We start from the raw sequence: 27,935 nt of genomic DNA, 5'->3' as shown, positions 1-27,935 counted from the left end.
TCTCCCTCAAATTCTTCCTCCAGCTTCCCTGTTTTGTTGATGGCGTGGCCAGTTCCCCCAACTCCAGTCTGGTAAATCAGAGTAATCTTTGTTGCCTTCTCCCCGAAATCTTGCTGAATCACATGACATCTAAATCATACCTTTTGTATTATATTAATCTCTTCTATTCCCATCCCACCCACTTTGTCCAGTTCTTTTTACCTCTTCCCTCCACTACTACAGTAGCCTCCCAGCTGTTTCTCCACCTTCTTCGCTTCCCCTGCAACCCTCTCTGTAATCTGCCAAATTCATCCTTTCAGAGCACATTCCAGTGATATCACTGCTCAAAAACACTTCAGGAATTCCCATTATCCCTCCAAATCATTGTGAAATTCCTAACCCTGAGAGTCAAGACCTTCTGCAGTCAAGCCCCCAGTCTACCTTTCCAAATGGGTCACTTGCTCCAGCCAGCTTTTCCGTCGCTATGATTTTGTTGGCTGATCTTTCAACTTCCAACTTCTTTACAACTTCCATCATTGTATTCACCCTTGAAGTTCATCTTAAATGCATGCACAGCTGGATGAGGACCAGAGCCTATTCAGCTACTTTAAATAAATGCAACGCTCTAAAAGCAGAGGTCATTCTGCCCAGGCCTGAGGGCTATACTGCTTAGGAAACCCATGGATGTTTTAGGAGAATTTTATGAAAAAAATATTTATGTGGACACTTTTACAGAGAGGGCTGTAATCACTTTTAATGACCCTAAAAATAGTAAGAGACAACCCCCAGAGGCACCTTTCCTCCCTTCTCTCTCAGCGTCAACGGCACTCCACCTGCATTGGAACCACCTGTCCAATCACCCGAGACAGTGAGTGCCACAGGGACCGGTTCTGTCACCCGTGATGATGCGTCCCAGCACCTTCCCCAGCCCTTCTCACACAATTATATTGAACATCTGCTAATTGCCAGGCATCCCGCTAAATGCTGAGGGGAAGGAAATGAAATATGAGTTCGCTGCCCTCTTGGAGCTCATGGTCCAGTGAGGGAAGCATGCAGTTTAACCCACTATTCAAATATTCTGTGACAAATGCTCTGATGAAATACGCATAAGGTATTATGTAAACATTGACAAAGCTCATTTCAGTAGGGCCTGGGGTATCAGGTCACCCTTTTGGAGATGAGGAATGTGCTCTGATCCTGTGAAATCAGGATGAGGTAGCCAGATACCAGAGGAAGGACCTTCAGAGGAAGAAATGGCATGTGGGGAAAACTCCCCACAACATGGTAGAAGTAGTGTGTTTTAGCCCTGGGATAGAGTGGGCATGGGGGGAAAAAGGCAGCAATAGACAAGTTCTGAATTTTATCCTGCACAACCTGAAGGAGCAAATGAAGGATTAAAAGCAGGGGAATGGCATGCTCATATTTGCATTGCAAGAAAATCAGTTTTTGCAACAGAGTGGAAAATGAGTTGGAGCAGTGAATTCTTATGAGCCTATTCAGCTACTTTAAATAAATGCAATTAAAGGTCTAAACTAAGATCACACCAAAGGGAATGGAAAGAAAGGGAAAGAGTCTAGAAATATTTGGGAGTTATAATCACCAAGATACAGTTATTAATTAAATGTGAAGAATGAGGGAGAAGGAGGAATGGTGAGTGACACCTGGATAGCTGGCCTGTAAGTCTAAGTGATAGGTGACTATTTCCTGACATGGGGAAGTCAAAGAAGGGGAGGGGAGCCTCAGAAGTTCAATTGAATTTGTAGTTCTTACAGCCCTGACTTCAGAAAGCGGATCTGAGTCAAGATGCAGATTTTTGGATTCATTCCAATATAGGTGATCGTTCATTATATGAATTTTAATTAAAACCCATGCAAAATACAAAGATACAATGAGCAGAAGGCAAAGAAAAAAAAAAAGGTATAGGCTAAGAGTGCCCATTGGACTGGAGAATAGAAAGTGACTATTGATCCTCAGCAGAGTGATCACTTTGGAGTGCTGAGGGCAGAAGCTGGTTGGCTCCAGGGAGGCCCAAGGTGAGGGAATGAGAAGTGAGGCCAGAGCCTTGTGACCTCAGATCAGGCAGGAGGCCTTCTCCAGGCCTGTGCTTTCCTGGCTTTGCTCCAGTCTTCCTCCAGCCACACCCTTCTGGGGGCAAGAAGTCCTTGGACTCAGGACCAAAGAAGCACACCCACCTGGAGGCCACACCTTGCTGTCAGACTGCATTTTGATTGCCCATGCTACCAAAGTCCCTGGCCAAATGTCCTCATGCTCATGACTAGGCCCCTTTCCCTGTGCCTGTCAAATGTTTACATAATACCATAATACCGTTCCCTGGACTGTGTTACAGGATGGCCCATGAGATGGCCCAGAGGCAGCTGTCTGCAGGATGGGGAAGGGCTGAGGGCTGTTCTCGTATGTGTGGGCTGGAGTACCCACTCATATGCACTCCGTGTCTCTCATGGTGGGAGATGGGGCGGAGGAGGGAGGAAGAAGAAAGTCAAGCTATGAGCAGAAAGCCTGACACCCACTCCCCCCGTAAGCCGACTTCTACCCCAGGACTCCAAGGTGTCTGAGGTTTTTCAATTTAACCTGACCTTCTAGGGATCTTTATCAAGGTAGGACAATAGAACACCTTTTATTAAATGTGGCTTGTTAACTTGATATACAGCTTTTAAGTATGTAGGTATATGGTGTGCCTCTGTGTGAGCTCTTACCCTCGACCCCAGAGACAGGGCCTGGTGGAGATGGATAATAAGAGAACAAGAGGCAAAGTATTAGGGTAGAGAGGAGTGGTTTTTGTTGTTGTTGTTTGTGTGTTTTCTTTTGCTTAAGATATGGTAAACTTAAGCGTATTTTACCCACAAGAGAAAATTTGCAGTAGAGATACAGGGAGAAGGAGAATAACAACAGAGCATCCCGGAAGAGCTAAAAGAGTACAGCGTTCCAGCCAGGCCCGGTGGCTCACGCCTGTAATCCCAGCACTTTAGGAGGCCGAGGTGGGTGGATCCCTTGAGGTCAGGAGTTGGAGACCAGCCTGGCCAACATGATGAAACCCCATCTCTACTAAAAATACAAAAATTAGCCAGGTGTGGTGGCGTGTGCCTGTAATCCCAGCTACTTGGGGGGCTAAGGTAGGAGAATTGCTTGAACCCAGGAGGAGGAGGTTTCAGTGAGCGGAGATGGCGTCACTGTCCTCCAGCATGGGCGACAGAACAAGACTCTATCTCAAAAATAAAAAAGAGCATGGAGTTCAACAATGGTGGTAGTGGGTGTTAGTTCCAGAAATTAGGAGCCATACACGTTCCTCTGAATTAGGAAGAGCAGTTCTGGGGAATGAGGAGGTCCAGGGTAAGATCAAGAAAATGATTGGCTGAAATGAACCTAAGCTGAACAATGAATAATTGTCTGCATTTATCTTTTATCTGTCCTTCCAGGAGCTCTGACAAGTACTAAATACAATGAGACATAAAGAATTTAAATTATTCTGGGGAAAGAAATTAGTAGTCAGTTCTGGTATGCCAAGTTGCAGTGAATTTCATAAGTGAGTATATGGAAAGAAATGTGGAGTTCAATATCAGTGCCAAATACTGCCTTGCTTTTTTAAAACAAGGTGACTAAATGTCAGATTAATTAGTGTAATCCATTTCACCCATAAATCTACCACTACAATTCTCAAACTTGATTCTGCAACCCTAGTAACCTCAAGAGCTATTGCAAAACTATACCCAAATACTCAAAACAGGTTTACTTTTGATTCACCCTAAAAATTAGAAGTACGTATGTGCTCGATGTCAACTTTTTATAAGGCAGAGGAGAAGTGGTGAAATCAAATTAAAAATAGTACAATTTCATAATGCCTAAAAGCCTGTAAACGACTATACTAAGGAGTTGGAATCATTCAAAATTCTCAGGTAAACTGGATTTAAGCATTGATATGTGATGTGGTTTGGCTGTTCCCCCACCCAAATCTCATCTTGAATTGTAATCCCCAAAATCCTGGTGTGTTGAGGGAGGGACCCGGTGGAAGATGATTGGATCATAAGGGTGGTTCCCCCATGTATCACACTTCTTGTGATAGTGAGTTCTCACAACATTTATGATTTTATAAGGCAGTTTTCCCTTCTCCTGCACGTTCTCTCTCCCCTGTCACCATGTAAGATGTACCTCTTCCCCTTTTGTCATAATTATAAGTTTCCCGAGGCCTCCCCAGCCATGTAGAACTGTGAGTCAATTAAATCTCTTTTCTTCATAAATTACCCAGTCTCGGGTATGTCTTTCTAGCAGTGTGAAAATGGACTAATACAATATGCTAATGAAAGTGGGAAAACTAAGATTGATTTTAGAATGAAACATGCAGTCTCAACTTAAGAACACCCAATTTACAAAACTATATATATATCCAGACAGAGTCATACTGAATGCCATATTCTCCCACATCAATGTCAAACGCTTAGCATGGCCAGGGAAAAGCTGTTCCTTTGCCCTAATGCAGCCGTGTCTTCTGAATATGGATCCATATTCACTTTCCATCTTACCCTCCATCAGACACACTCTTCTTTTCCTAAAGCATTTGCAGGGCAACAGAGGGTTCCAGGTTTCGGAATGTAAACAGTCATATCTCATTGAAAATAAGTTTAATGATTATTAAGTTTCCAAGCTAGATTACAGAAGTCTTTTTAGCCTATATCATAAATAAAATAGCTCTGAATTTTCCTATGGAAAATATACTCTAAGTTCCCAGCAAACAACTCAAGAAAATTTTTAGAACTAACACATTCCTATATTGGGAAGAGCTCAAAAATCTGTTCTTCCTCCCCACCCACTGTTGTTTAATTAATCTCTTAATATCATAAAGTCTCTCATGTGTCATGTATAGACAGCCATTTTTGAATCAGGGCTCACTTTGTTACCTTTTTTCAATTAAACCTCTTTTCTATAGAAATTACCCAGTCTCAGGTATGTCTTTATAGCAATGTGAAAACAGACTAATACAGGAAATTGGTACCGGGAGTGGGGCATTGCTATAAAGATACTTGAAAATGTGGAAGCGACTTTGGAACTGGGTAACGGGCAGAGGTTGGAAGAGTTTGGAGGGCTCGGAAGAAGACAGGAAGATGAGGGAAAGTTTGGAGCTTCCTGGAGACTTGTTGAATGGTTTTAACCAAAATGCTGATAGTGATGTGGACAATTAAGTCCAGGCTGAGGTGGTCTCAGATGGAGATGAGGAACTTATTGGGAACTGGAGTTGCCAATAGATCAGGAGTTAACCAGAAGCTTGAGTTGAGTATGGACCTGGCATATGGATATACACATTGACATCGTATTCTAGTGTTCTGGCCCTCCCTGCCCTGACAGTGGTAGAAGCATCCATCAATGCCCACCCTGACATCAGCATAAAGGACAGGTTGGAGAGATTGTAGATAAAGGCAGAGAGGCTATTATAATGCTTCTCACCTGGAGTTCCCCAGATGGAAGACAAGGAGGCCCTGGAACAAAGGAATGGCATTTGGGACAAAGTAATGTTGGCAAATAAGAAATGTAGCAGTGGTCCAATCCACAGGAGATGCCAGGCAATTGTTCACGGCATGAGATAGGGTCATAAGGAAGAGCAAAGACCTGAAAAACTTTATTCTTCCCTTCCCTAGGCATCCGTGATCCCACCTCATCTACATCCCACAGAGCCTCCATTTTCTCTAGGTATGAAACTTATTTCCAAGCTAGACTGAAAGCTGGAGGAAGATGGGACACATGTCTGCTTCATTTTCTATTACCCCAGCATGTAGGTGCAGCACCCAGCCCCTAGTTGTTTATCAGTATAGGTCTTGATGGTCACCTCCCCAGCCTCCCACCTCAGAAGTAGGCTCTACATGTCTCCCTTTCAGAAACAAGGTCACTTAAGACCCCAAAAACCCTCCTTCCCTTGGGCTCCACACAATCAGTGTACATCTTTCCTCATCTGCTATGCGCTCTGAAAGTCGTGTTCACCTCCAAACAAGTACATCTTTAAAATGGGTCACCTCTCCTCACAATCTACTCCAAAATTTCCAACAAGTTTTCTTCTTTTCATTCTGCCTCCCACCAGCCTATCCTATTCCCTTCTCTCCCCCCACAAAATCTAGCTCTTCTTCAAATACATTTAAACATTTTCACTAGGACATCTATCTATTTCTTAGTAAACACTGAAGAGAGTTTCTTTCTTTATTCAAGTATGGAGCCCTGCTCAATATCCTTTTGGTCTTCATATGCCTTCTTTCAAGGCCTTTCTGAAATGTTTTTCCATGCCTGAAAGCCAGTGGGGTTTTACACGGGGACTGCATGGCTAATTCCAAGGCAGAGTGAGATCGTTATCTATTAACCATTTGATAACTCAAGTTTATCACCTTGATCGATGAATAAGTTATCATTTGCCTATGGGTCCCATTCTTGAGTGGTCATGGAGAGCTCTGTAGCTCATCCTCTTTACACTCATAATTTGCACAAATTTCACCTAAGAGTATTTACTTAACCACTTTAATTCAATTTGTCTCTACCTAAGACATTTAATTCAACAAATATTTATTAAGCTTCTCTATAAAAGGGACTCTGGCAACTTTCAGACCTGCACTGCAGCACCAGCTCTCTGCTGGCCCACCCCCTGCAGACTTTGGGCTTGCCTGTCTTCATAATCATGTGAGTCAATTCCTTAAAATAAATATATATATATATATATATATGTGCACACACAAGCAAATCTTATTGTTTCTGTTTCTCTGGAGAATTCTGACTAATACACCCCCATTCACCATCCAGGCTTTTGAGGAGAAAGATACCAATCTTTGAAGGAGAGGACACTCTGGATAGAGCCAGGAGTTTGTTGCAGAGTCTGAGAAAAGTTCCCTCTGGAGAAGGGATGGAAGGATAGTCTGGGGGGTTGATTTAGGACGGGGTGTATGACATGGGGGAAAAGAAATCCCTGGGGGAGCTAAGTGAGGGAAGTGGACCTCTTATGATAGTTTCTCAGAGCAATCTAAGAAATCACGTAGGCCTCTGAGAAGGCATCAAGAATCAATGCAATTTGATTAATTGATTTAAAATACGTTGAACTTTTCAGCCTCCATTGTGTATTTTTGGTGCATTACTCCATGCAGTTATTTCATCCGAGACCAGAAGGGGCTGGAAGATTGCCTGCTCCACATTCAAACCCTCCTTATCGTATTGGTGCTGACATGACACAAGGATATGCAGTCTTTACCCGGTCCTAATCGCTCACAGAATGAAGCCAGTCCTTACTGCTCACAGAAAGCAGTGAAGCCTCCCTTCACTCACAGGGCCCACACAGGTACGCCCTGGTTTATGTAACGAATGGGCTGCTACAAATAGGTGTGACGCGTGCTTTTGTGGATCACTTTACATTTTGAAGACACACTAGAGGAGCTGGCTATTTCAAAGAAACTTTACAAGTGCCTCATTTCTTAATGTCACAAGCATTTCTGATTTAAAATCATAAACTCTTTCTAATGTATTAGCTTATGAAGTCTCATGTTTTGCCTAAGAGGTTTAATTAAAGCAAGATAAAACTATGCTTAATAACATTCAGTTGCCTGAAAGAGCCATTGCAGAAACGCCTAATATAGTACCAGGAAGTAGCTTAATGTCTCAAATAAATGTCAAGTTATCCAAATCAAACTGATAGGCAGCTTAATGAGGGATACATGTCGCAACTATCCATATTTTTCCACATTTTTTTAGAAAGAAAACATTCACACAATGAAGGGAATCAGAATCTGTTTTTATATCCCTAGAGTTATAAACATTTGTATCAAAATATTTACAATTATAGTATATGAAATAATCCATTAACGAAGAAGCCCAATACAGTACTAGAACAATCCACCAAAGTAATGCAAATTACATGAGACATAAATGTCACAGAACAATAAGTAAAAGATAAGGGATACATGGTTTACTCCAGTCATAGTTCAACTTCTTAACAAAATGTGAGTATTTCCTTTGGATATGTCTGATATGTAAGTATGCTTCTGCACTAAGACAGCCTTCTATAACCATGTGATAATTAAATCAGAATAACAAAGTTCATCTTCCCACAGTTTTTGCTGGCCAATCTCTCTAACCCCAGCCCAGGTAATTTGGTGGCTTGCCCTCAACATTTCCTTAACCAGAATAAACATAGAGAAATAGAATTCGTAATAATCCTTTTACATAAATACCAGAAATCATGGCATAACAAAACCCCAAAAATGAAAGGTATAAAAGAAGTGGATGAGGCGAAAGCTAATAAAGAAAAGTAGGCAAGATGTCTCAGATTCTCCCTGGGGTAGACCTTCTCAGGGCGATAAACAAAAAGTCTTCCCAAAAAACCCCTTTAGACAGAATCTGAGATGGCTTAAAATAGCTGCTCCAGGGCAGAGCAATGCCTGCTTAACCAGGAATAACATACTACTTCTAAGTCCTATATAGAGGTGCTCCTGCGGCAGCAGACAGCTCATCTACCATCTGACTAGGTACTACAAGAGTTTTTCCTTTTTTATTTTAAAGAAAAGATCCGCCCATCACCTATATTTTTATTTATCTCATGGGATTTTCTTATTTTCCTGGGAATGCAGGCACTCTGTTCTTATCATGGCTGAAATATAGTATGCTTAATACTTCACAATTATATAGCACCTTTCACCCAAGGGCCTGTTGTTTGGTTTTGGTTTACGTGTGTTTTAATCAGCTTCCAGAATTGCCGTGCCTCACCTGTGAAGTGGGATAGGCAGGGTCTCTAAAAGATGATCACTCCAGCTGGTGTCTAAGCCAGAGCTACCACTGAGCCTAGGAGCCCTGATCCTCAATATTGATCATTAGACAAAACTTCTTCAAAACGGTTAAAGGAAGAGTAATAGGATTGTGCTACAAGCAGCCATGTCCATCTCTTTCCTGTTGTATACTTAAAAGAAACATTGACTGCATTGAGTGGAATCCTAAAAATATAACCCTAATATGGCACTGTTGCAAGACTGCCCCTTGGATCCCATAGTTTGTGTGGTACTTTCATCACCGAATTGTTCACTAGTGACTTTAGAGGAACTCCAGAAGAGCTGTCTTGGCTCTAAGCGAGAGGCCTAGCAAAGACCATGGCTTGAGGTCTCCATGAAGGACAGCCGTGTGTGAGGTCTGGACTGGGCTCTGAGCATCCCCCAGGTTTTCCATTGTGAAAATCTCTCCTTCTTGGTTTAGCTAACCCACCAACGTGACCTTACAAACTCTCTCTCCTCCTCCCATTTTGTCACTGAATTCCACAGAGCTAAGTATCTGTTCCAAAGAGGGACAATGGCTCGCAGGCCAAAGCCCCCCAGGAGGCACTTCAGACTGGAATGTGATGTTCTGCTTTGGGTCAGAAGGGCAGGATGGCTTCCAGGCTTATCGTATTCGTCACAAAGACAATATCTCTCTTGCCAGAATTTGTACCGCTATTTTAACTCGGTGCAGTAGGTCTGTGGACCTCAGTGCATGACCCAGAATTCACCTCAGAAGTGGGGCTGGTGTTGTGGCAGCTGATGGGGCCCCAGACAGTGTGTGTCACTGAGAACAGCTGGAGGTCAAGTCTGGTGGCTGCAGGGAGGCTCTCTGGCCCCCATCAAGGGAGCATCAAAGTACTAGCCAACTACTTTCTCCCCAGGGCAGGGGCTTGGCAGCAGACAATCTCCTCAGTAATGGTTTGGGATTTGACCTCCCCCCTTTTCTTCCCCCTCCCCCCTCCCCTATCTTGGTTTTTCCTATACAGCAACCTCCACTTCCCTCCCAAATTCAACGGCTTCCTCCTCCCAACCCCCCAGATCCCCATGAACTCGTCCGGCCTTATTTCTTTCTCAGGACCAGATAGAGAATGCCGATGATGAAGCTGAAGCAGAAGCAGATCCAGGCCAGGATATAGGAATAGCCGTGGTGATACTGCCACTGGTAGTTGGTTCCATAGCTATTTGCATAACGATTAGTGTAGATGGACACCCCCACCAGCACGCACAGCCCTGCAGGGGAAAAGGAGATGTGTCAGTGTGTTTTCTTACATTAAAATTGAGAAAAAGTTTTTCTGATTTTAAGAAGATCCTATTTCCCTCATTAGCAATAGGAAAATGAACTCTGGCTGTTTGTCCCTAAACAGGAGTTCTGATGGATGTCCCCTGGGCCAAACTTGATGGTATGTTGATAAATTAGAGGTGTCTGGGCTCTCATATCTGCGCTGGTTTGTGTGCCCATAGTGTGATGTAAAACACAGAACCTCATGCCTACCACCCAGCTGTTCTGTCTGGCCCTTGTGGGTCTAGGAAAGCTAATCAAGGATGAAAAAGAGCACGTCCTTCCACCAACCCGAGTATATTGGGAAAGAACAACAATTAAATGAGAATCACAATCATTGTGTGCATTGTGGCGGTGGTTTCATCTTTCTGAGAACTCCTACCTTTCTGCCTTCTTCAAGTGTCTTGTACACACGTACTATTGACAGATAATGCGCTGCCACTTGGTAGCTACCCAGGAGCACTGGTTTTGAACAATGAAGAAGATGAGGGTTCTTAACCCAAGCAGCAATTCAAGGTTTTCCATGAGAGAACAAATACCCAGAGGAGAAAATTGCACAAGGAAGTTTCACTGAACCATGTGCTAATCTGTCCAAGTTGCCGGAAGCACCCATGGTAAGATGGACTTAACAATGTAAACTGGACTCAACCCATGAGATACTCACAGCACACCAGCATGGTGGCCCCCGAGAGGAAGAATCGGTTTCCCTTCTCCATGGTGAAGAGCTGGAACACGAAGACCAGGAGAGAGATGGCAGAGAAGATGATAGAGAGAATCATGAAGGCCTGCACTGTCTTCAGGGCATCTGTAGACACAGGGCGAGGAGAACAAGGGCATGGGGTCACTCCAGGGGCCGAACATTCCCTGACCACACCTATTGTCAGCACTGGGTCAATATATTTATATATACCTTCACTGGCGTATGACAGGTTCTCACTGCAGAAAGTGTTGGTACAGTTTTTCCAAAGACCTACTGATGCATTTCCCACATTGGAAACCACCCAGACCTGAAACCAGAAGGAAAGAAAATGTTGATTGAAAGCTGACCCTCTGATTTAAAAAGAAAATAACAAATCAGCTTGCATCGGGATCAAATATTAATGAAGACACTTTATCTAGCCATAACGATGGCTAAGCAGCCTATCTGTGGGTGGAAATAAGGTCCAATTAAAACTGAAGTCACAAAGGTCCCAAGAGAAGAGAGACAGAAGAATGTGAAACCCAGAAAGAAATCACCTAGCCCTCTTTGGGTTCCACGATCTTCATGACTTAAAATAAACGGAAGTAATTCAACCACAGTGGTTTAAAATTCTAAGGTTCTGAGAAACAGAAATCCAGGATGAGGAAGCTGGCTTAAGTGTGTGCAATTCATATACTCTAACAAGATTGTTTCTTTTAAGTCCCTGGTTGACCAGGAAAAAAAAGTGAAATGTCCAACTGGAAACAATTAAAAAACATAAGACCTACTGGGAAAATAACAATGAATCTGGTAGTTAATAAGCCCCTTTCATCTAAACAGAAGGATCAAACTTGACTGTCACAACATGCAAAGTAATTTGATAGTAAAATACTACAGCAAGTGCTTTCCTGTAGGGGCTACTAAAAGCTGAAGGGTGACCTGAATGGATTTCCCCAGGCTCATGATGGTGCCACCATCCCTTCCTGCCTGGCCCAAGAAAAGGAATCATCCTTCTAGAATAGAAAATAGGTGCAGGGTTCTGTCTACACACACACAAATGCACACACTGGAAAGGTGGGGCCAGGCACATGCAATCACCTGCGCCAATCCCTTCTCTTCATTCAATAAACAGCTGTGTGCTGAACCTTATATTAGGGGCTGGTAATTCACAGACACGCAGCACTTTGGAGCTCATTAATACACTTTGAAGAGGCTTATCAGATTTATCTGGATAGATATAAGAGTTGACATATAGAATGGCTAAATTACAAAATGAGGAGGTTGCATGGGTGGGGGTTGTCTTATCGCAGTTATTCTTAAATTAGCCTTGCTTATGATCACCCCCACCAATGTTTGCAAAGCTCTTCTAACTGAACTTTAAAACTCATTTATACTTTAACTGTGATAGGGACCTAAACAGATTCTGAAACCATGGTTTGCTGGCCTAGTGATTGGTGGCCTTGGTTTTTAAGTCCAAGGAGCTGGCTTGTTTTTTCTGAGAAAAGCACAAGTAAAAGCAAATTGGGCGCTATAAGCCACCACTAGAGGTCAGAGTAGCCCAGGGTTCAGAGAGAAAAAACTACCTCCACTTTTTTTTTTTTTTTTTTTTTTTTTTTTCTTGTTTTGTCTGAGTTAGTTAATTAAGTGGCACTGGGTTAATCTCGCAAAACTCCACTTTCACAGGCTACTCTTTGCTCAAAATTTGAATTCACCAGTCTGGCAGTCAGAGCCTGTCATCCTCTCCTTCCCATCTATCCTTCTAATCAAGCTTCTCAGAAGGGGAAGTCCGGCTCCAGCCACTTAGGTGTATGTCCTCCTTATCCTCTGACCAAAGCTTGTCCTTCCTACATGTGCTCCTTTGCTAGCACTCCCACCTGAATGCATCCCTATGATCCTTCCACCTTCCCTCTTTCGCTAAGAGAAACCTCAGTCATCTACCAGCCCTCCAGGTTCACCTCAAGCTCCACTCACACCTGCTGCTGGGAAGGCTCTTCTAGAGACCGAAGAAGCCGCACTAGATCCTCCAGCCCTTAACCACCTACAGCTCTGGCAGGATCGCTCCTGTGGCCATTCACCTTTATCCTCTTGTTATTTAATTGTTTGAAGGGCAAGCGGGTGTTTATTTTGTTTCCCACAACTGAGCTGTAAGTTCATGAAGGGCAAGGGCTGTGGCTTAAACTTCTTTTGTGCACTTGATGTAAATATTCAAATGATTTCTCAATGAGTGAATAAACAAAAGAATATTACTCACATTGGCAATGGTGCAAACGAATAGCATAATAACAGTGGCGATGTGGACCACAAATATACCAGCCAGCAATACCAACATCTTGGCTTTCGGTTTTTTTGGTAACTCGTGAACAAAGAGTTCTGAAAAGAAAAGAAAGGGACAAAAACGGTTACTGTCGGATTCGATAAGACGACTCAGTTTTCCCACACATGTGGGCTATCTGCTAACCTGAGGAAGAGCTGCTCTAAAAACCATCACAATCGAATCATAAATTCCTGAAAACACCCCTGTAACCTAGTTCTGATTTGCCTAAGTGCCTATTCATCCAGTTATACATACCTACATGGAAACATAATTTGGTTTCTTCTTAGGTATTTACATAATCATTTCTCTAATACATTCTATTTCAAATAAGGAACAAGAACATTTTATGATAACTGTTACTATTTTATTTTGTTTGTGTTTTAGAGGTTACAAATGGGACTTTGATTTTCAAAGAAGTAGACCTTTATAATTTCCAGGTCTCTGTGCAACAATGTCATATAAATGTCCATTTTCCACTAGGAAAATGTCCATGCTTTCATCGAATTGTCCACCCAGCACTTTTAATAGAAGCGAATGCCTTCTGAAGAATAGCAGCTATTACTCACTGCCCATATACTGAATAGGCTACTAATTTGATCCCGGATGAGATATAAAATGTGAAAGACACAATTCTATTATTATAATGCTATTTGGTTTTCAATAATTATAACAACCTAATAACAGTTTAATGGTCTGGTCACTCCCGACTGAGCATTTCAGACTAGTATTACTATACCTGAGCCTTTGGACTCTGTGTGCCTCATGGCAGAAAGCCTGCCATTGGTCTGGGCAGAGAGTCACATTTTCCACAGCTCAGTGTGACGGTTCTGAGGGCTTTAAAAGTATGCAACTTGAGATACCACCAAATGTGCCTTCTTGCACATGACATTTACACAAATTCCAATCCTTCAGGACTCAATACAGAAGATAGGCAAATGCATAAATCACAGGATGGGAGGATTGGGAACTAACATTGATTAAGAATGTACATGGATAAACAAAAGTTTTCAGCCGTAATGGCAGCAGAGAAGAAGGGAGCCCATTGATCATAAAGCCTAGAACATAAAGGAAGTGTGAAGGATACACATGGGGGAGGCTATTCTGATTTATGTCAGCTACAGAAGGAGGGCTTTGTCATGCCTAAGACTGTCACAAAGCAGTGCACGCTCAGAGGGACATCAAAAGGAAAGGCCTTGAGGTTATTCACACCCTAGGCAGAATGGATGTGTGGATGCCCTAACCAAGGGAGGAGATGACCATGCGCGTCCTGCAATTGTTCCACTGCCCTCTCTCACTCCACCTAATTTAATTGATGCTTTGAATGTGCTTGAGCCACTTTCATGCCACACCAGGTATTTATTAGAGAGCACTGATACTATAATTCCAATACTTCACATGCCTTTCATCTCCTCTCACTTTCTTCATCAGGCAACCAAAAATCTAGAATGATCTAATATACATCAGGGTGCCTTGTGCTCTGCAAGCAAGGAATGAGAGGCAGACACTGCTTCCACCATTCTCCCTGACCCTCTCCAGCAGCCCCTTCCCAATCTGGTCACTTCCTTCCAACCCAGGCTGTTTTTTTATGTGTCCAATTTAACTGCGCATGCAAAAATTATGACGTTTATCCTGCCTTTTCAGGGGAGAGGTTGGAGCTTTCATGTCTGCTATTAATAATCTCCCCACACATTCAAATTCATTTTTGCTTTTCTCGGGTTCTAGCACACCTCCACAATTTTCTGCTTGACTTAAATGCACAGCAAAAAGAGTTTTTTGAATCAGACAGAGGTTGAATTAGAATCATATCCAGTTATTTGACCGCTTATCTCAGTTTCCTCATTTAGAAAGTGGAAGTCGCAATGTCAATTGCAAAGGGAAGTGTGAGGATGAATTCAGATTGTTTATGTAAAACACCTAGTGTCTGGCACATGGCAGCTACTAATAATGGGGTTGCTTTAGTTGTGGTTATTATTATTACTATTATTCATAAGTGAAGCCGGGTAGCTGTTGCCAACTCAACCCAGTTACTCAATCGCTAGGCTGCCCCATGTTAAGTACAAGTAATAAGATATCTGCTGTGTAGTTCACGAGGCAGGGTGTATAAAATCCTTTCAGTCCTCTTAGAAATTGTCATTTGTCTAACCCTTGCCCCTTAAGGGGGGAGACCTTTAAGAGTACACCCTCGGGAAAGACCAGGAGACAGTTCACTTTCTCAGCCCAACTTCCTCATACCCCCCAAGATTCACACCTCACCAGATCCTGATCTCATTGCCCACTATGGGGAAAGGAACAGGTTGATTGCAGGGAATTACAAATATTACATAAGAATACTCATGTTTAATCCTCCTCAGTCTCTTCAAATGACTTTCTTGCTCCTGTTGCTTCTAATTTACAAACATCCTCTTCTTAAAAGAGGGAAGGGCTGGAGGGGCCAATAACAGAATATAATCCACCGAGTGAAGCCACTTAAATGAGTCACAGAAAACATTTCCTCCCTGATAGGTTGTTGGGAATTCAGCAGCATTTTGTCTCCTTGGGTTGCTCTGTAACCCCTAAAGTCAAGTCTGATTTCCTCTGCCCAGCTCACACTCTCTGTCTCAACGACCCCTCCCACAGCACCTCTACCTGGACCCCATGCGTCACAGCCCTGGTGATGCGTGTGAGTTCCTGGCCCCTGGATCCAGCTGACCATAAGCCCTGCCCATTGCAGGCTGGAAGAATGGATGTGAGAATCAAACAAAAGAGCAACTCTCTTTCATCTTGGATTTTTGTGGTTGTGCCCTCCCTGTCTTTTCACCACGGAAAGCAGCAAAATGTCTGGAGTTAGCAAGTGGTCTTGTGTGAAACACACAGTTCTCTCTGCTTTTAGCTGCTGTATCCAGCCAGAAGGAGGGGCTGTTTAGCTTGAGCTACAACTTCTCCATCTTTTCACTGGCCCATTATTTGTCAGGTTTTACGAATATCATTCACTGTCAGTTTAGAGGGGCTTCCATTATTTTCAATGGCCTTCCCCCAACACAGGTGAAAACAGAATGAATTATTTTCTTGAGTTTCTGGGCTGAATCATCCCTAGTTACCCAGTCTCTATACTGGGCTAGATACCTCCTGCCCCCAGGGGAACCCTCAGTCTGGGAGGAGGTGATCATTGAGGTCTTTATGAAAAAGCCATTAGTGGTACCTAATGGGTAAATGTCTGTGCATTTATCAAATAGCAGAGTAGAATAACAGAAGAACCCTTGCTCCCGAAACCCACCCACCCATTACTTGCAGGGTAGCTTGTGGGGAGATTCATTCCCTGCCCCACTGTGAATCTTGCTTCATACAAAGGCACTGAAAAAAATACTATGTATGAGAATTTATACATTGGAAGTATTGGTGGCTACTACTTATTTCTTAGCAGTGTGTTTCACTAAAACAATAGTAGACTTCTGCCTCACCCCTCTCCAAAATGTTATGGGTGGCACTCTCCAGTGGAAAGCATACCCCAGTCCTAGTGAGGCTGAGCAAACCAAGATGCAGAGAATCACAGCATTGCAATTCTGAATACTTTGAAGCAAAACCTGCTTTTTGCAGATTTGGTGCACTGGGCAGTCCCAAAGTTGTAGGGGAATGATCATAACAGCGTTCATTTGTGGTGCTTAGACTCCCAGACCTAGGCCAGCAGAGCTTATCAATTCATTGCATTTTTAAAGAACAGGCCATCCACTGACTTCTATGTGGATGCCAGGAACACATTTCTGTACCCACCACTGTGAGTGGAGGATGATCTCTTTCTTAAGCCTCACCTACCTAACATACGTGGCACAGGGGCAGTCAGGGGCTGGGTGGGAAACTGAGGAAGGTACAGGAGCCATGTATGTTGACTCTGGAGAGAAGTATTGTTAACAGAAATGGAGATCAGCACCTCAGAGCCACACACGGGTCTCTGATATCCCTTTTCTGTTTTTTCTGCCCTAATGGACAGGCTTGCAGTTCCCTACCTCCGACCACCATCTTTTGTTTCTGACCACTGTTCTTCCTTTTCTTTCCGCATTGCCCAGACCACACTACAGCAGAGGTGTCTTTGTGCTCCTAGCTCTAATGCAAACCTCACAAACAGTGACCATTCAGTATTTAGATAAAGTTCTTAGCTAACAGAATAGCTAATATAGTTGTAGTTAGTAGAAATAACCCTGAGGGAGTTCAAGACCATCCTGGCTAACATGGTGAAACCTAATCTCTACTAAAAATACAAGACGTTAGCCGGTCGTTGTGGCACACGCCTGTAGTCCCAGCTACTGGGGAGGCTGAGGCAGGAAAATCGCTTGAACCAGGGAGGCGGAGGTTGCAAGGAGCTGAGATCGCTCCATTGCACTCCAGCCTGGACAACAGAGCAAGACTCCATCTCAAAATAAAATAAAATAAAATAAAATAAAATAGAACCCTGAAGATTAAAATTGCTCGTGGCTATAGCTCCAAAGGGCTTAATAATATGAGACATGAGAGAAGGGAAAGAGGGATAACCAAACCTCTCAAGTTATCTCCATCCATTTAAATCTTTATTGGCTTCTTGCCTCCCTCTTACACCAAACACACACACACACACACACACACACACACAAATGAAACAATCAAAGGAACACAGCCCTGAGACTGCCATACATTGCTTTGTTGCCTTTGTTCAGACAGCCTAACACTTTTAGGGTTATCTGACCAGTGAGAAATTACTCAGGCCCGCATGGGAGCCTTTCCTTTTCTGGTGGGTAACTAAATCTGTAGAGACTATGAGAATAATTTACTTCTAAGAAACAGAAGGGAAGTTTAGAGGTGCATAATTTGGCTCTGTGATTGCTAAGCTAGGAGTCAGATAACTTCCTCCTGTCCAGAAGTCTGTGTGCTTATTGAACTGCCATGCGGCCTGGAGGCAGCAGCAATTCTTTAAGTGTGGCCTAAAACACAATAACTGGGAGCAATACAATAGAATAGAGCAACCAAAAACCCACTTCTTCAGTGAAGGAAGTGGTCAGAATCCTGGGGCTTGAGTCACTGAAGAATTAGCCTTAGCCGAGGGGTGGGAGAGGAGCATGCTCAGAAATCAGGGACTGAAGATGATGCGAACACTGGGGGAGGCCCTCGGGGCTCAAATTTCCATGATTCATTAGAGAATGGGTAAGATTCTCCCAGATGAAAGGCATCATGGAGGCCTTCTCTACAAGAGGGCACGAGAGAGCTTTCTGAGAAGCAGGGGATGGATCTGGCTGGCATTTCCTTGGCAGCTTAAGAAAGACCAGGTTTTTTTCTGGGGAGAAGAGAGCAGTAATGACCACTGCCAAATATCCTATCTTCCCTTCCCCTCATTCCACTTTTGTTGCCCAAAACCTCACAGTCCTACCCTGAGTTTCTACCTCCATTATTTATCTCACATCCTTCCTTATGTTCCATTCCCATTGCCACTGTCCAGTTCAGGTCCTAGCCTGACCATGGCATCAGCCTCACCCATGACCCTGTCTCTGAACGCCTCCCCTCTAACATATCTTCTACCCTGCTACTGGGTTATGTGACCATGGTACTCCCCTGCTTAAGAACCTCCAAACTCCCACCACTAACCACCACCAAACACCAGGAAAGAGGCTCCAAGCACCTCAAGCCAGTCCTTGCAATCCCAGGCCTCGGATTTCCAAAAATAAAAGCCCTGCTTTGTATTCTTCTTTCAGTGACAGTCTATCAAATTCTTTTCAACCAAGCTAAAATCCTACCTCTTCCAAAATGCCTTCCCAGATCCATAGGTTAGGAGTAGGTTTCTTTTCTCTCTTATGTTATTGCCCTCACATAGCTTTTCATTAAAACCGCTAATGATAGCCCTAAGATTTTAAGTCCCTGAAGGGAGAGTCTTGCCTATGACAGGTACCAAATAAATATCTGTTCAATGAACAAATAAATGAATTAAGGATGGCCATAATTTCTTCCCTATGGAAAAATAATCAATGTCAAAATGACTGAAGACTTCATAATAACCACAGAATTCTAGAGGGAAAATATTTCCTTTTTTTTTAACATACATAGACTTTAGTCCTTTATTATTTTTCAGAAATTGTTTAATACTTTACTACAACTATGTATTGAGCATCTTATTGTATGCAAACTTTATTATATATTTCTACATAAATACCTATGTAAATATGTGACTGTTTCCTGAGTGCATTTGAATACACAAGGGTATATATGTGTGTGTTGCCTTTTGTTCAAAAGGAAATAAGTGAATTCAAAGAGAATGTCTTAAATTTCTAAACGCTAGTTTGTCTGCAGATTTAACCTTTCTCTCTACTTCTTTGAATTATAGAATCTCAGGACTGAAGAGGGAGGTCTTTAAAATTCCTTTTCAGTTCAAGAAAGTCATCTACAGATCTAGACCAAAGAACTATCTAAATCATGCTTAACCTCCTCCAGTCATGGAGAGCTCGCTACCTACCAGGATCCCCTCCCCAATTGGAAAGATTTTTCTGACAATATGCCCAAGTGGGCTCTTGGCAACGACCACCACCCATTACCCTACTAGACTGATTCTTCCTCTTTCTAACATGGTTGTCTTCACAGAAGAACTACCAGGTTATCAGAAGATTCACCAGAGGCCCTCACCTTAGATCTCAAAATCTCAGTCAAGTCATAACACAGTCCTGAGATTACTGCTAGACACTCCCTTTTTGTTGGCCAATGTTTTTCTGACAGTGAAATTCTGATCTCTTTCTGGATAACTGTAAACTTTGGAGAAAGCTTTCTCACAGCATCTGACCAAAGACATGGCCCTTCCTCCAAAGCATGAGGAGAGAGAGAGAGGCGTAGCCACTGCTTCTGGTCAACTGACCCCCATGAGTCAGCCGTCCCCACACCACCTTCCTCAGCGTGACACCTGAAACTCTGCAGCTGCCTCTCCTTCCTAAGGACACCGCGCAGGGTGGCACGAAAGCCTTTCTGTCCTCTGCGCACGTCAGGAGCATTTTGCTTTTGTTGGTTTGCTTTTGACGTGTTTGTTTCCCATGAAGGATCATTTGGTTGGCAAAATGGATGCTCATGTTAACACAAAAGCAGAAAAGGAAGCACTCCTTTCTGGGGGCAGCCAGTGAGGATGTGTCTGGAGGAAGAAAAGACTGGGATTAAAGGCAGGCTGAGTGGATGAGACCTTGGATGAGCCTCTCTGGCCATTGTTATTGTTGTTTTATATCAAGTGTACTTTTCCATTCTCAATATTGTTTTTATGCAGGAGTGGGAAAGCAGGGTATTAATTTCTCCGTGGGAAACATGCGGAGAAAAAGGATTCTCAAGGGCCATTTCCTTCGGCCTCTGCATAGCTCATGTTTGGTGTGGAAGGAAGGAACTTCAGGTAGGACTTGATGTTGGAAAATACAGGGCAGTTTTTACGACCAGGAGAAACATCGTCAGTCAAGCAGCAAAAGTAATAGGAACCTACAGGCTGCAGGGAAAACAATTATTTTTTTCATCTCCCAAATGCAGGCTATCATAACCGGGGGTGATTATACAGCAAGTCGTGTTTGTCTGGTGCTGTGTAGACTAGCACAGAGTCTCACATAGTTAGGGGTGAGGAGCCAAGGGGTGGGTTGCGAGTGGGGCAAGCCCGCTATATGAGAGAGAACCTATTGGAGAACCAGATTCTTATAATAAATCTGCCTCCTACCAACTGCTGACTTTGGAAAAATCACATAACTTCTCTGGTCAGTGGCTCCTAGAGGCACAGAGTTCAAAGTAGCACAGAGCAGGGCTTCTCAGCTCCAATCCTGGTTCCACCACATCTGAACTGTGACCTGTAGACCTCAAAGGATTAGCGTGAGGGCTGAAGGCCTGTGCCAGGCACAGAGCGGGGGCCACACAGTTCCCGGTTGGTTGGTCTCTTCCTCTGTGTAAAGCGAGAGGCTCAGGCCAGCGAAATGGGCCTTATGCTTCCCTGGCAGAGCCTGAAGACCAACGATTATGCTAAAAACAAACAAGTGGCATGAATATTGTTTTTGCAAATGCTCCCAAGGAGAATAATCTCGCTCTCTTATTTCCGCCTGTCCTCCTTTGTGTCCAAGGGAGGGGGTGGATTTGGGCAACAGCTGCAAAGACTGAGGCCAGACCTGGGCTGTGAAGTTGGGGCCCAGCCCACTCCCCCAGACTGCAGCTGGTTAAGGGATTGGGCGATGTTCCCTGGGCGAGGACGGAAGCGTGAGTTGCCTTCTGCTTTTGACAAAGGAGTGTTCTGGCAGCCAGAATGTCTTCAAGGGAGAAGCTGCCAAGATAATAACTAGGGGTTTGGGAAGAAAACCTAGGTGTGGTCCAGCCCCAGCGGCGCTTGGGCGGGACCAACAGTAGATGGCGGCAACATGCTTCAACCAGCAAAGCTGCAGCCTACTGGAAGGTGGCAAGCTGGGAGGGGAGGCCCCTTGCCTAGAGACACCCCAGACCCATCAGGTGGGCTCAGGGCTTCATTTCAATTCGTTCTTTAGAGGTTGAGAGGCACTGAGGTCATTCAGTCCAACCCCTTGATGAGAAGGAAATGTACCTCCCCAAAGGAGAAATGGAATCGAATCAGAACTGAAGCCATTTCGCACCTTCCAGGCAGGGCTCTTCCACCTGGCATGATTTTCTCTCTCCTGTCTCTTGGCTTAGGGTTTGGTGGAATTTCTAGAACTTCTACCAGATCTACTGTTCTTTCTTTTCCTCCTACGTTCTCTGAGTTAATCAAAGAGTCAGCATACACCCCTTAAAACTGTGTCAATTATAAAAACACATGGTCTTCAGAGGCACTGCTTCTCCCTTCGTTTTGCGGAGAAGGCCCACCCAGCAGAGCCAGCCTGCCTGGCCACCACAGGCCCGAACCAGATCCCCCTGCAAACTCCAAGCAAGCTTCTAACCCTCATCACAGGAATCCCCACCCCACCCAGACCTGGAGACTATCTTTCAGTAAAAGGAAGCTCCAGGTCTCAGCTTCAGAACTTTCTCTGAGATCAATGTGAACACACTGGCTTGCCCCAAGCTAGTTGTTTCAGGGTCGCAAAGCTCTCTCCAACTCCCCTTCTCCGGGGTCCTGGGGAAGGGTCTTTGAGTCTTTGAAACGAGAGGTCTAAGGATCAAGGACCCCGTTTTGCTCTCAGCTCTGATCTGACCTGGAAGAGGAGAAACATTGAAGAGGTTCCAGCCTGGTGGGCACCCGTAGTGGAAACTCAAATGATACCAAAGAGGTGTCAACTATCCTGAAAAAAACAAGAGGAAACCAATGCAACAAAAGATTCTTCACAAGGGACAAAGAATAAAATTCTGACCGAAGGACTGTCCTGAAACATTGAGGGTAGGTGGTCCCCAAAAAGAGCAGAAGGATGAGAGGGGAAACAGCCTCATCACTTCTCCCTTGCTCTTTCTCCATCCACTTAGCTCTTTGTCTATCCACTTTGTCTTTCTCTATCGACTTAGCCCTTTCTCCCGCTTTTAGGTCTTTCTGCCTGCCTCTTCCCTCAACACACAGCCTGGGAAATAGCATCCCACTTGCTCTCCCTCCCTCCCTCCTGTCTTAGTCGCACCTTCCTCTTCCTCCTCTCAAATTGTTCCTCATTGGCTCCTGTCCACACCTATACACCACACCCTCATGCTGCAGGGTCTCCCTCCTTGAGAAGAGGGTGGAGTTTGTTTCCCAGGGCCAGCTCAGTTTCTCCCTGAGCCTGATTCTGTTCCTGGTGAATGCTTTGCTGTTGTCAATGTCTTCGCAGACTCAGCCTGCCCTCCTCATCTGAGCCGGCACCCTTTACATTTAATTACTCAAACCTCTTTCTTTTATTCCTAGTGCCGGGTGAACACTCATGGCTGAGAGTGAGTCTGGGGAACACCATGCCTAAAGAATCTCTGAGTGGATGGGGCAGAGGAGGCTGCGTGGGTCCTCAAGGAACCTAAGAGATGAGAATCCTCTGAAAAATGCCCATTTCAATGCCACGCGTTACCTTGTTTCGCTTTTCTATCAATTTTTACAGATTAAACTAGCTGCTAGCGTCAGCCCAAGGGATTCCTCAAAACAGAAATGGTAGGATCTGAATTTTTTGGTTTTTCGTTTCTTTTTTGGTGTTTTGTTGTTCGTTTTGTTTTGTTTTGAGACAGGGTCTTGTTTCGTCACCCAGGCTGGAGTGCAATGGTACAATCATAGCTGACTGCAGCCTCAGAGCCCTGGGCTCAATCAATCGTCCTGCCTCAGCTTCCCAAGTAGCTGGGACTACCGGCATGCACCACCCCGCCCTGCTTTTTAAAATTCTTCTTTCAGAGACAGGTCTATATTGCCCAGACTGGTCTCAAACTCCTGGGTTCAAGTGATCCTCCCACCTCAGTCTCCCACATAGCTCGATTACCACGCCTGGCTGAATCTTAGAATCTCAGAGCCATAAGGGGTCTGAAAGAACCAACAGGTTCAACTTCCAAAAGCAAGAAGACAAGGGCCTCGCCTGTGGTTACACGGCAGAGTCTAGATAACACCACTGCCCCTCTGTCTTCCTAGTCAGCTGTCTGACATCTGCTCCAGGATTCTTGCCGCGGTTTCAAGCTGTGCTGAAGGGGCTCTCTAGTTTAACTACCCTGTTTGAAGAAACAATTCATGAAACAGGCTCAGCAAATAGAAAAACTGTCACAGCCACATAAGGCCAAGGGCACCATTCAGCAGAGGAGTCCATCGTAGTTCCAGAGAAATGCCATCTCCACCACACAAAAGAAAACCTTGACCCAAACATTTTGTTAAAAAGGAAGAGACAGGAGCGGCAATCACCACAGGTGTTTGTGCTTTCATCGTTCTGCTTCAGTATCAGTGACTCTCCCAGGTAAACTGAAGGAAACGGTTTTACCCAGGCAGGACGCCAGGGACTGAAGTGTTGCAAAGAGTAGTCTCAGGATGTGTGTATGTCAGGGCTGGGTGATGGAGATTCAAGTAAACCCCTAACTGGAACCATATTTGGGCTTCCTTGATTACTGAATAGCAAGTGCAGTCCAGAAATTCAAGATCACCTGGGCGGATCTGGGAAAAGTATTAGAAAAGGGAAGCCTATGGTGAGAAAATTCCTGTTCTACACTGGTTAAGATGTAGGAGCTCTTCTCAAGGGGTTGATACCCAGATTGCTGGCCAGCAATTACAAGGAGGCTACATTTGATGGGCAGCCTGTTTCCATAGTTACTATGATGGGTGGTGATAATGTATAGGCATGGGCTACGTGAACTATGGACCAAGTTATGGGACAATCCCCAAGTTATGGGACAATCCCCTAACTAGAAGCCTGTGTCCTGGTATTGGATTGATCTAACCATGACCTAGTAGGTAGCAACACTTGGTGTGTCCCTCCAAGTATGTACATCTGAGAGTCCCAAATATGCCTGAGCTTTAGTGTTAGGCAGCTATGTATATACATGAGGGAAGTTAAAGAAGGAACCATATTCATGCATTTAGAAAATGAAAATACCTCCAAATCAAAAACCCCGTGAGTATGATTGACTAAGAGCATAATTCCAAGCTTCAAAAATGCTCGCTGCCCTTCTGAGCCTTAGGCAAAAAAAAAAAAAAAAGAAGAAGAAGAAGAAAAGATAATGCAATGTAGATCCATTAAGTTGTATTCATTAAATATTAAATAGGTGTTAAGTGTTTAGAGGATAAGGATCATTGGGTGGAGCAACAACGAAACCAGAATAGATATTTTCTGAGTTGTTTCAGGCCAGCAGAATCAGGAAGTTATAAGGAAGCTGATTTTGCTGGATTTAAGGAACTTTAATAAAATTAGAGCTGGCCTGCTAGGGGGCATGAGTGTGGAGATACACACTGAGGTTCTGAGCTCCCCGCATCTGGAAATTTTAAGATCTGTAGGATGGCCGTCTGCTCAAGATGGTGTAACAATTAGATTTCTGCACACAGTAGGAGAATGAATGAGATCCAAGATCCCTCCCAAATTTAGAATTCTGTGAACGAAACAAAGGATGAAATGGAACTGACTTGCCTCCTGCCCTTTCCTGTAGCGACGGTTCAGTTACGTGCCCCACCAGGCTCCATAGAGTCTACAGAAAAGCAGTCTTGCCTCATCCACAAGTTTTCCTAGGTCTTCAACGTGTCTCTCTCCAGTAGCCCCTGTGGGTCTGGCACTACCTGAAATTCCTAGAGCCACCCAGAGCAAGCCAAGAGGGTCTGCATTCCTGGGCAGGGGGGTCTCCATGAAGCCCACTGACAAGGCTGGGAACTTGATGGGCCTAATCTGGTCTCTGGAGGAAGCAGGAAGCGCTGAGGAAGGTGTAATAAGTCCTTTCCACAATCCACAGAAGGGATGTCTTTCCTTTCCCCAGCGGTCTGCCCAGCAGTCCGCCCAGCAGTCCTGGGAGATGGCCAGATTCTAAGGATGTGATCTGCTCCGAGTTGGTTCTTGATGGCCTTTTGCCAACTCCCAAGACAGTTTAGTACCCACAAACAATGTAAAATGTGGGGGCCCTCTGACCCGGGCGCCAGACAGGATGTCCTGCAGCCCCGCCCCGCCCCGCCCCATTCTTCGGAGTCTGGGTGGAATTGGATCTGCCCCTGAGGGTGGGAGGGGTGGAGCGGGAGGCGGGGGGCGGGGGAGGCGGAGGGGGTGGCGGGAATAACCCTCACATTTCTGTATTGTCAAAGCTGAAATCCAGAAAAACTCTCACAGCTAAGGGATTCTCTCACTACTTCTTGGAGGAAGAGCAGAGCGCAGCAATCAAAACCGCGTTTTTCTAAATTGTCTTCAAACTCTAGCAAGTAACATGTAGCATATTTTCTCCTGTATAAAGCTACGGTATCATGTGAAACGCTGCCACAAATAATGCAATTCATGATGGTTTACACTCCCAACATTGTCGGGGCTTTCCGTGTGCTGACTGGTGAGACAGACATTGCTTGTTAATTTTAACCTGCACAGAACTAAAAGATTTGTATAATTTTCACAGGATATTAACACTGTTGATTTAATAATGGCTTCTCTAATCCACATCCATGTAATGTGGAAATAATAAACATCTGAAGCAAATGTAGAGTTCCCTTCATCTTGAAAAGTTGCCCTGGTGCCTACTCAATCATCCCCCCTGGGCAGTTTTACAAGGCGCACTGCCTGCCCAACACAGGGTTGATTACATCTAAATCTTCTCTCCCAACCTACTGCCTTTCTAAAGGAAAAGCCTAACTTTGTCAGACAAGCTGAATCCTGTCATTCTCATCTTGTTTACTTGGGGGAAAAAATATACCAGTATCTTACGTTGAAATGGGCCACACCTCAGTAGACACTCACCCAATATGCTAACCTAAAAACAAAAAACAAAAAAAGGAAAAAGCACACTTCTTCATTCCTCCTGATTTACTTCATGATTAGCATGAGTGTTTGCATTTATACAACCACATTTTGGGAACGAGAGAAAAGATAGGCATTTCAAAACAATCACTGCCTTCCATGCAGAGAAATTCCACATCCACTTGCTTTTAAAAGTTCTTTTATCGTTTCTGATATGCCATCTTTTCACTCAGCACTGAAAAGCAGCTTTTCTGGGGTGAAAGCACAAAGCCACTCAACAATTTTTAACAGGCACAGATGTTCTCCTGCCCCACCCTCTTCTCCAAACCCAGCTTCCCTTTTGCCTCCCCCACCCTCCACATCTGGCCAAGAGAAGGCATCTGGAATCTTCATCAGCTCCTGCTTCCACCAAATGAACCCCTCCCATGTTTCATTTGAAACACCAGTTGTCTCCCTGTCTTTCTCTCTGTAACGGTTTTCTTTTTTTTTCTTTTTTTCTTTTTTTTTGAGATGGAGTCTCACTCAGCTCACTGCAACAACTGTCTCCCGGATTCAAGCAATTCTCCCGTCTCAGCCTACTGAGTAGCTGGAATTACAGGCACCTGCCATCATGCCTGGCTAATTTTTGCATTTTAGTAGAGACAGGGTTTCACCATGTTGGCCAGGTTGGTTTTGAACTCCTGACCTCAGGTGATCCACCCGCCTCAGCCTCCCAAAGTGCTAGTATTACAGGCGTGAGCCACCGTGCCCGGCCAATGATTTTCTTTAAACAAACCAATCCCCCTCTTCCCATCCTGTGAGGAGAAAAAAATACTTCAATTTAAACAGAAATGAATAGAGAAGAAAACAGGCAGGAAAAGCAGTGTCAAAAATAAGCTGAAAACCAGTTATCTATCCATTACCACCCAAAAAATCCCAACCAACAACCAGCGAGCAGAGAAACAATTCAAGTCCTGAAGCAATCAGAATCAAAACGGAGGAGGTGGAAACCATCTGGCCAGTTCCCGATGTCACTTCCAAGGTGTGTGGTGTTTCCTCCATAAACAGTATCCTACCCCGGTTTGTTTCAAAGTCCCTGCTCCCTCCACATCCTAGAACGAGAACCCGATCACTGCTAGGCACGATTTCAGTCCCGTCCCACTGATTTCCCCAGACTCCGTCCTCAAAATACACTTTTCTGAACTTTCTGGAAAAAGTTGTCTCTGTATCCACTTTGAGCCAAAAGTTTCAAGGATCATACAAAAATAGCAAAGGAAAAAAGTAAAAGCAAAGCTTACATGAGGTCAGAAGAAGGAGAGCCGTGGAAAGGAAGGAGAAGGTTTGCTGAGAGTCCCCTCAGCGTTAGGAGCTGTCCTACCTGGAGAGTCCCAGCGACAGAGGCGCTCTGAGTGGCGGGTGCTGGCAGCAGCCCTGGTCCGCTCTTCTGGAGGTATGCGACCGCACTGAGGGGAGGGACCTGCCTCCCGAGGTTATAAGTTTCCCCTGCTGGTGTAGTGGGGTGTGTAATGGGCGGTTTCTTTTCACCGTGTTTTAAAGGAGTTTCTATGAATCAGTCTGGCTTTAAAAAAAAAAAAAAAGATTTGTTGGTAAGCTACGCCCTGCTAAGCTGGCAGTCAGTCAA

General features: G+C 44.3%; 1 protein-coding gene across 1 annotated transcript; it reads right to left on the bottom strand.

The window, feature by feature from the left end:
- Nucleotides 1–7,726: 7,726 nt before the first annotated feature.
- EMP1 (epithelial membrane protein 1) lies at nucleotides 7,727–27,876 on the bottom strand. Its single transcript, XM_017873324.1, has 5 exons — nucleotides 27,672–27,876; nucleotides 12,969–13,087; nucleotides 10,949–11,045; nucleotides 10,703–10,843; nucleotides 7,727–9,989 (listed from the first exon to the last, which is right to left on the bottom strand). Exons 2-5 carry the CDS (start codon nucleotides 13,044–13,046, stop codon nucleotides 9,820–9,822), a joined length of 486 nt encoding a protein of 161 aa, XP_017728813.1. The 5' UTR covers nucleotides 13,047–13,087; nucleotides 27,672–27,876; the 3' UTR covers nucleotides 7,727–9,819.
- Nucleotides 27,877–27,935: the final 59 nt, after the last annotated feature.

Source organism: Rhinopithecus bieti, unplaced genomic scaffold (assembly GCF_001698545.2).
Source record: "Rhinopithecus bieti isolate Rb0 unplaced genomic scaffold, ASM169854v2 scaffold_110, whole genome shotgun sequence".
Taxonomy (NCBI): Eukaryota; Metazoa; Chordata; class Mammalia; order Primates; family Cercopithecidae; genus Rhinopithecus; species Rhinopithecus bieti.
The sequence above is the reverse complement of the archived record's forward strand: the minus strand, read 5'-3'. Positions and strand labels throughout refer to the sequence as shown.

Bases quoted from the DNA above. Each gene is read 5' to 3' on its own strand.
- EMP1 (XM_017873324.1), bottom strand. From the start codon at position 13,046: ATGTTGGTATTGCTGGCTGGTATATTTGTGGTCCACATCGCCACTGTT. The intron at 10,844-10,948 runs GTATATATAAAT...CTGTGTCTACAG, and splicing joins CCTGTCATACGCCAGTGAAG to ATGCCCTGAAGACAGTGCAG. The intron at 9,990-10,702 runs GTGAGTATCTCA...TTTCCCCTGCAG, and splicing joins GGCCACCATGCTGGTGTGCT to GGCTGTGCGTGCTGGTGGGG.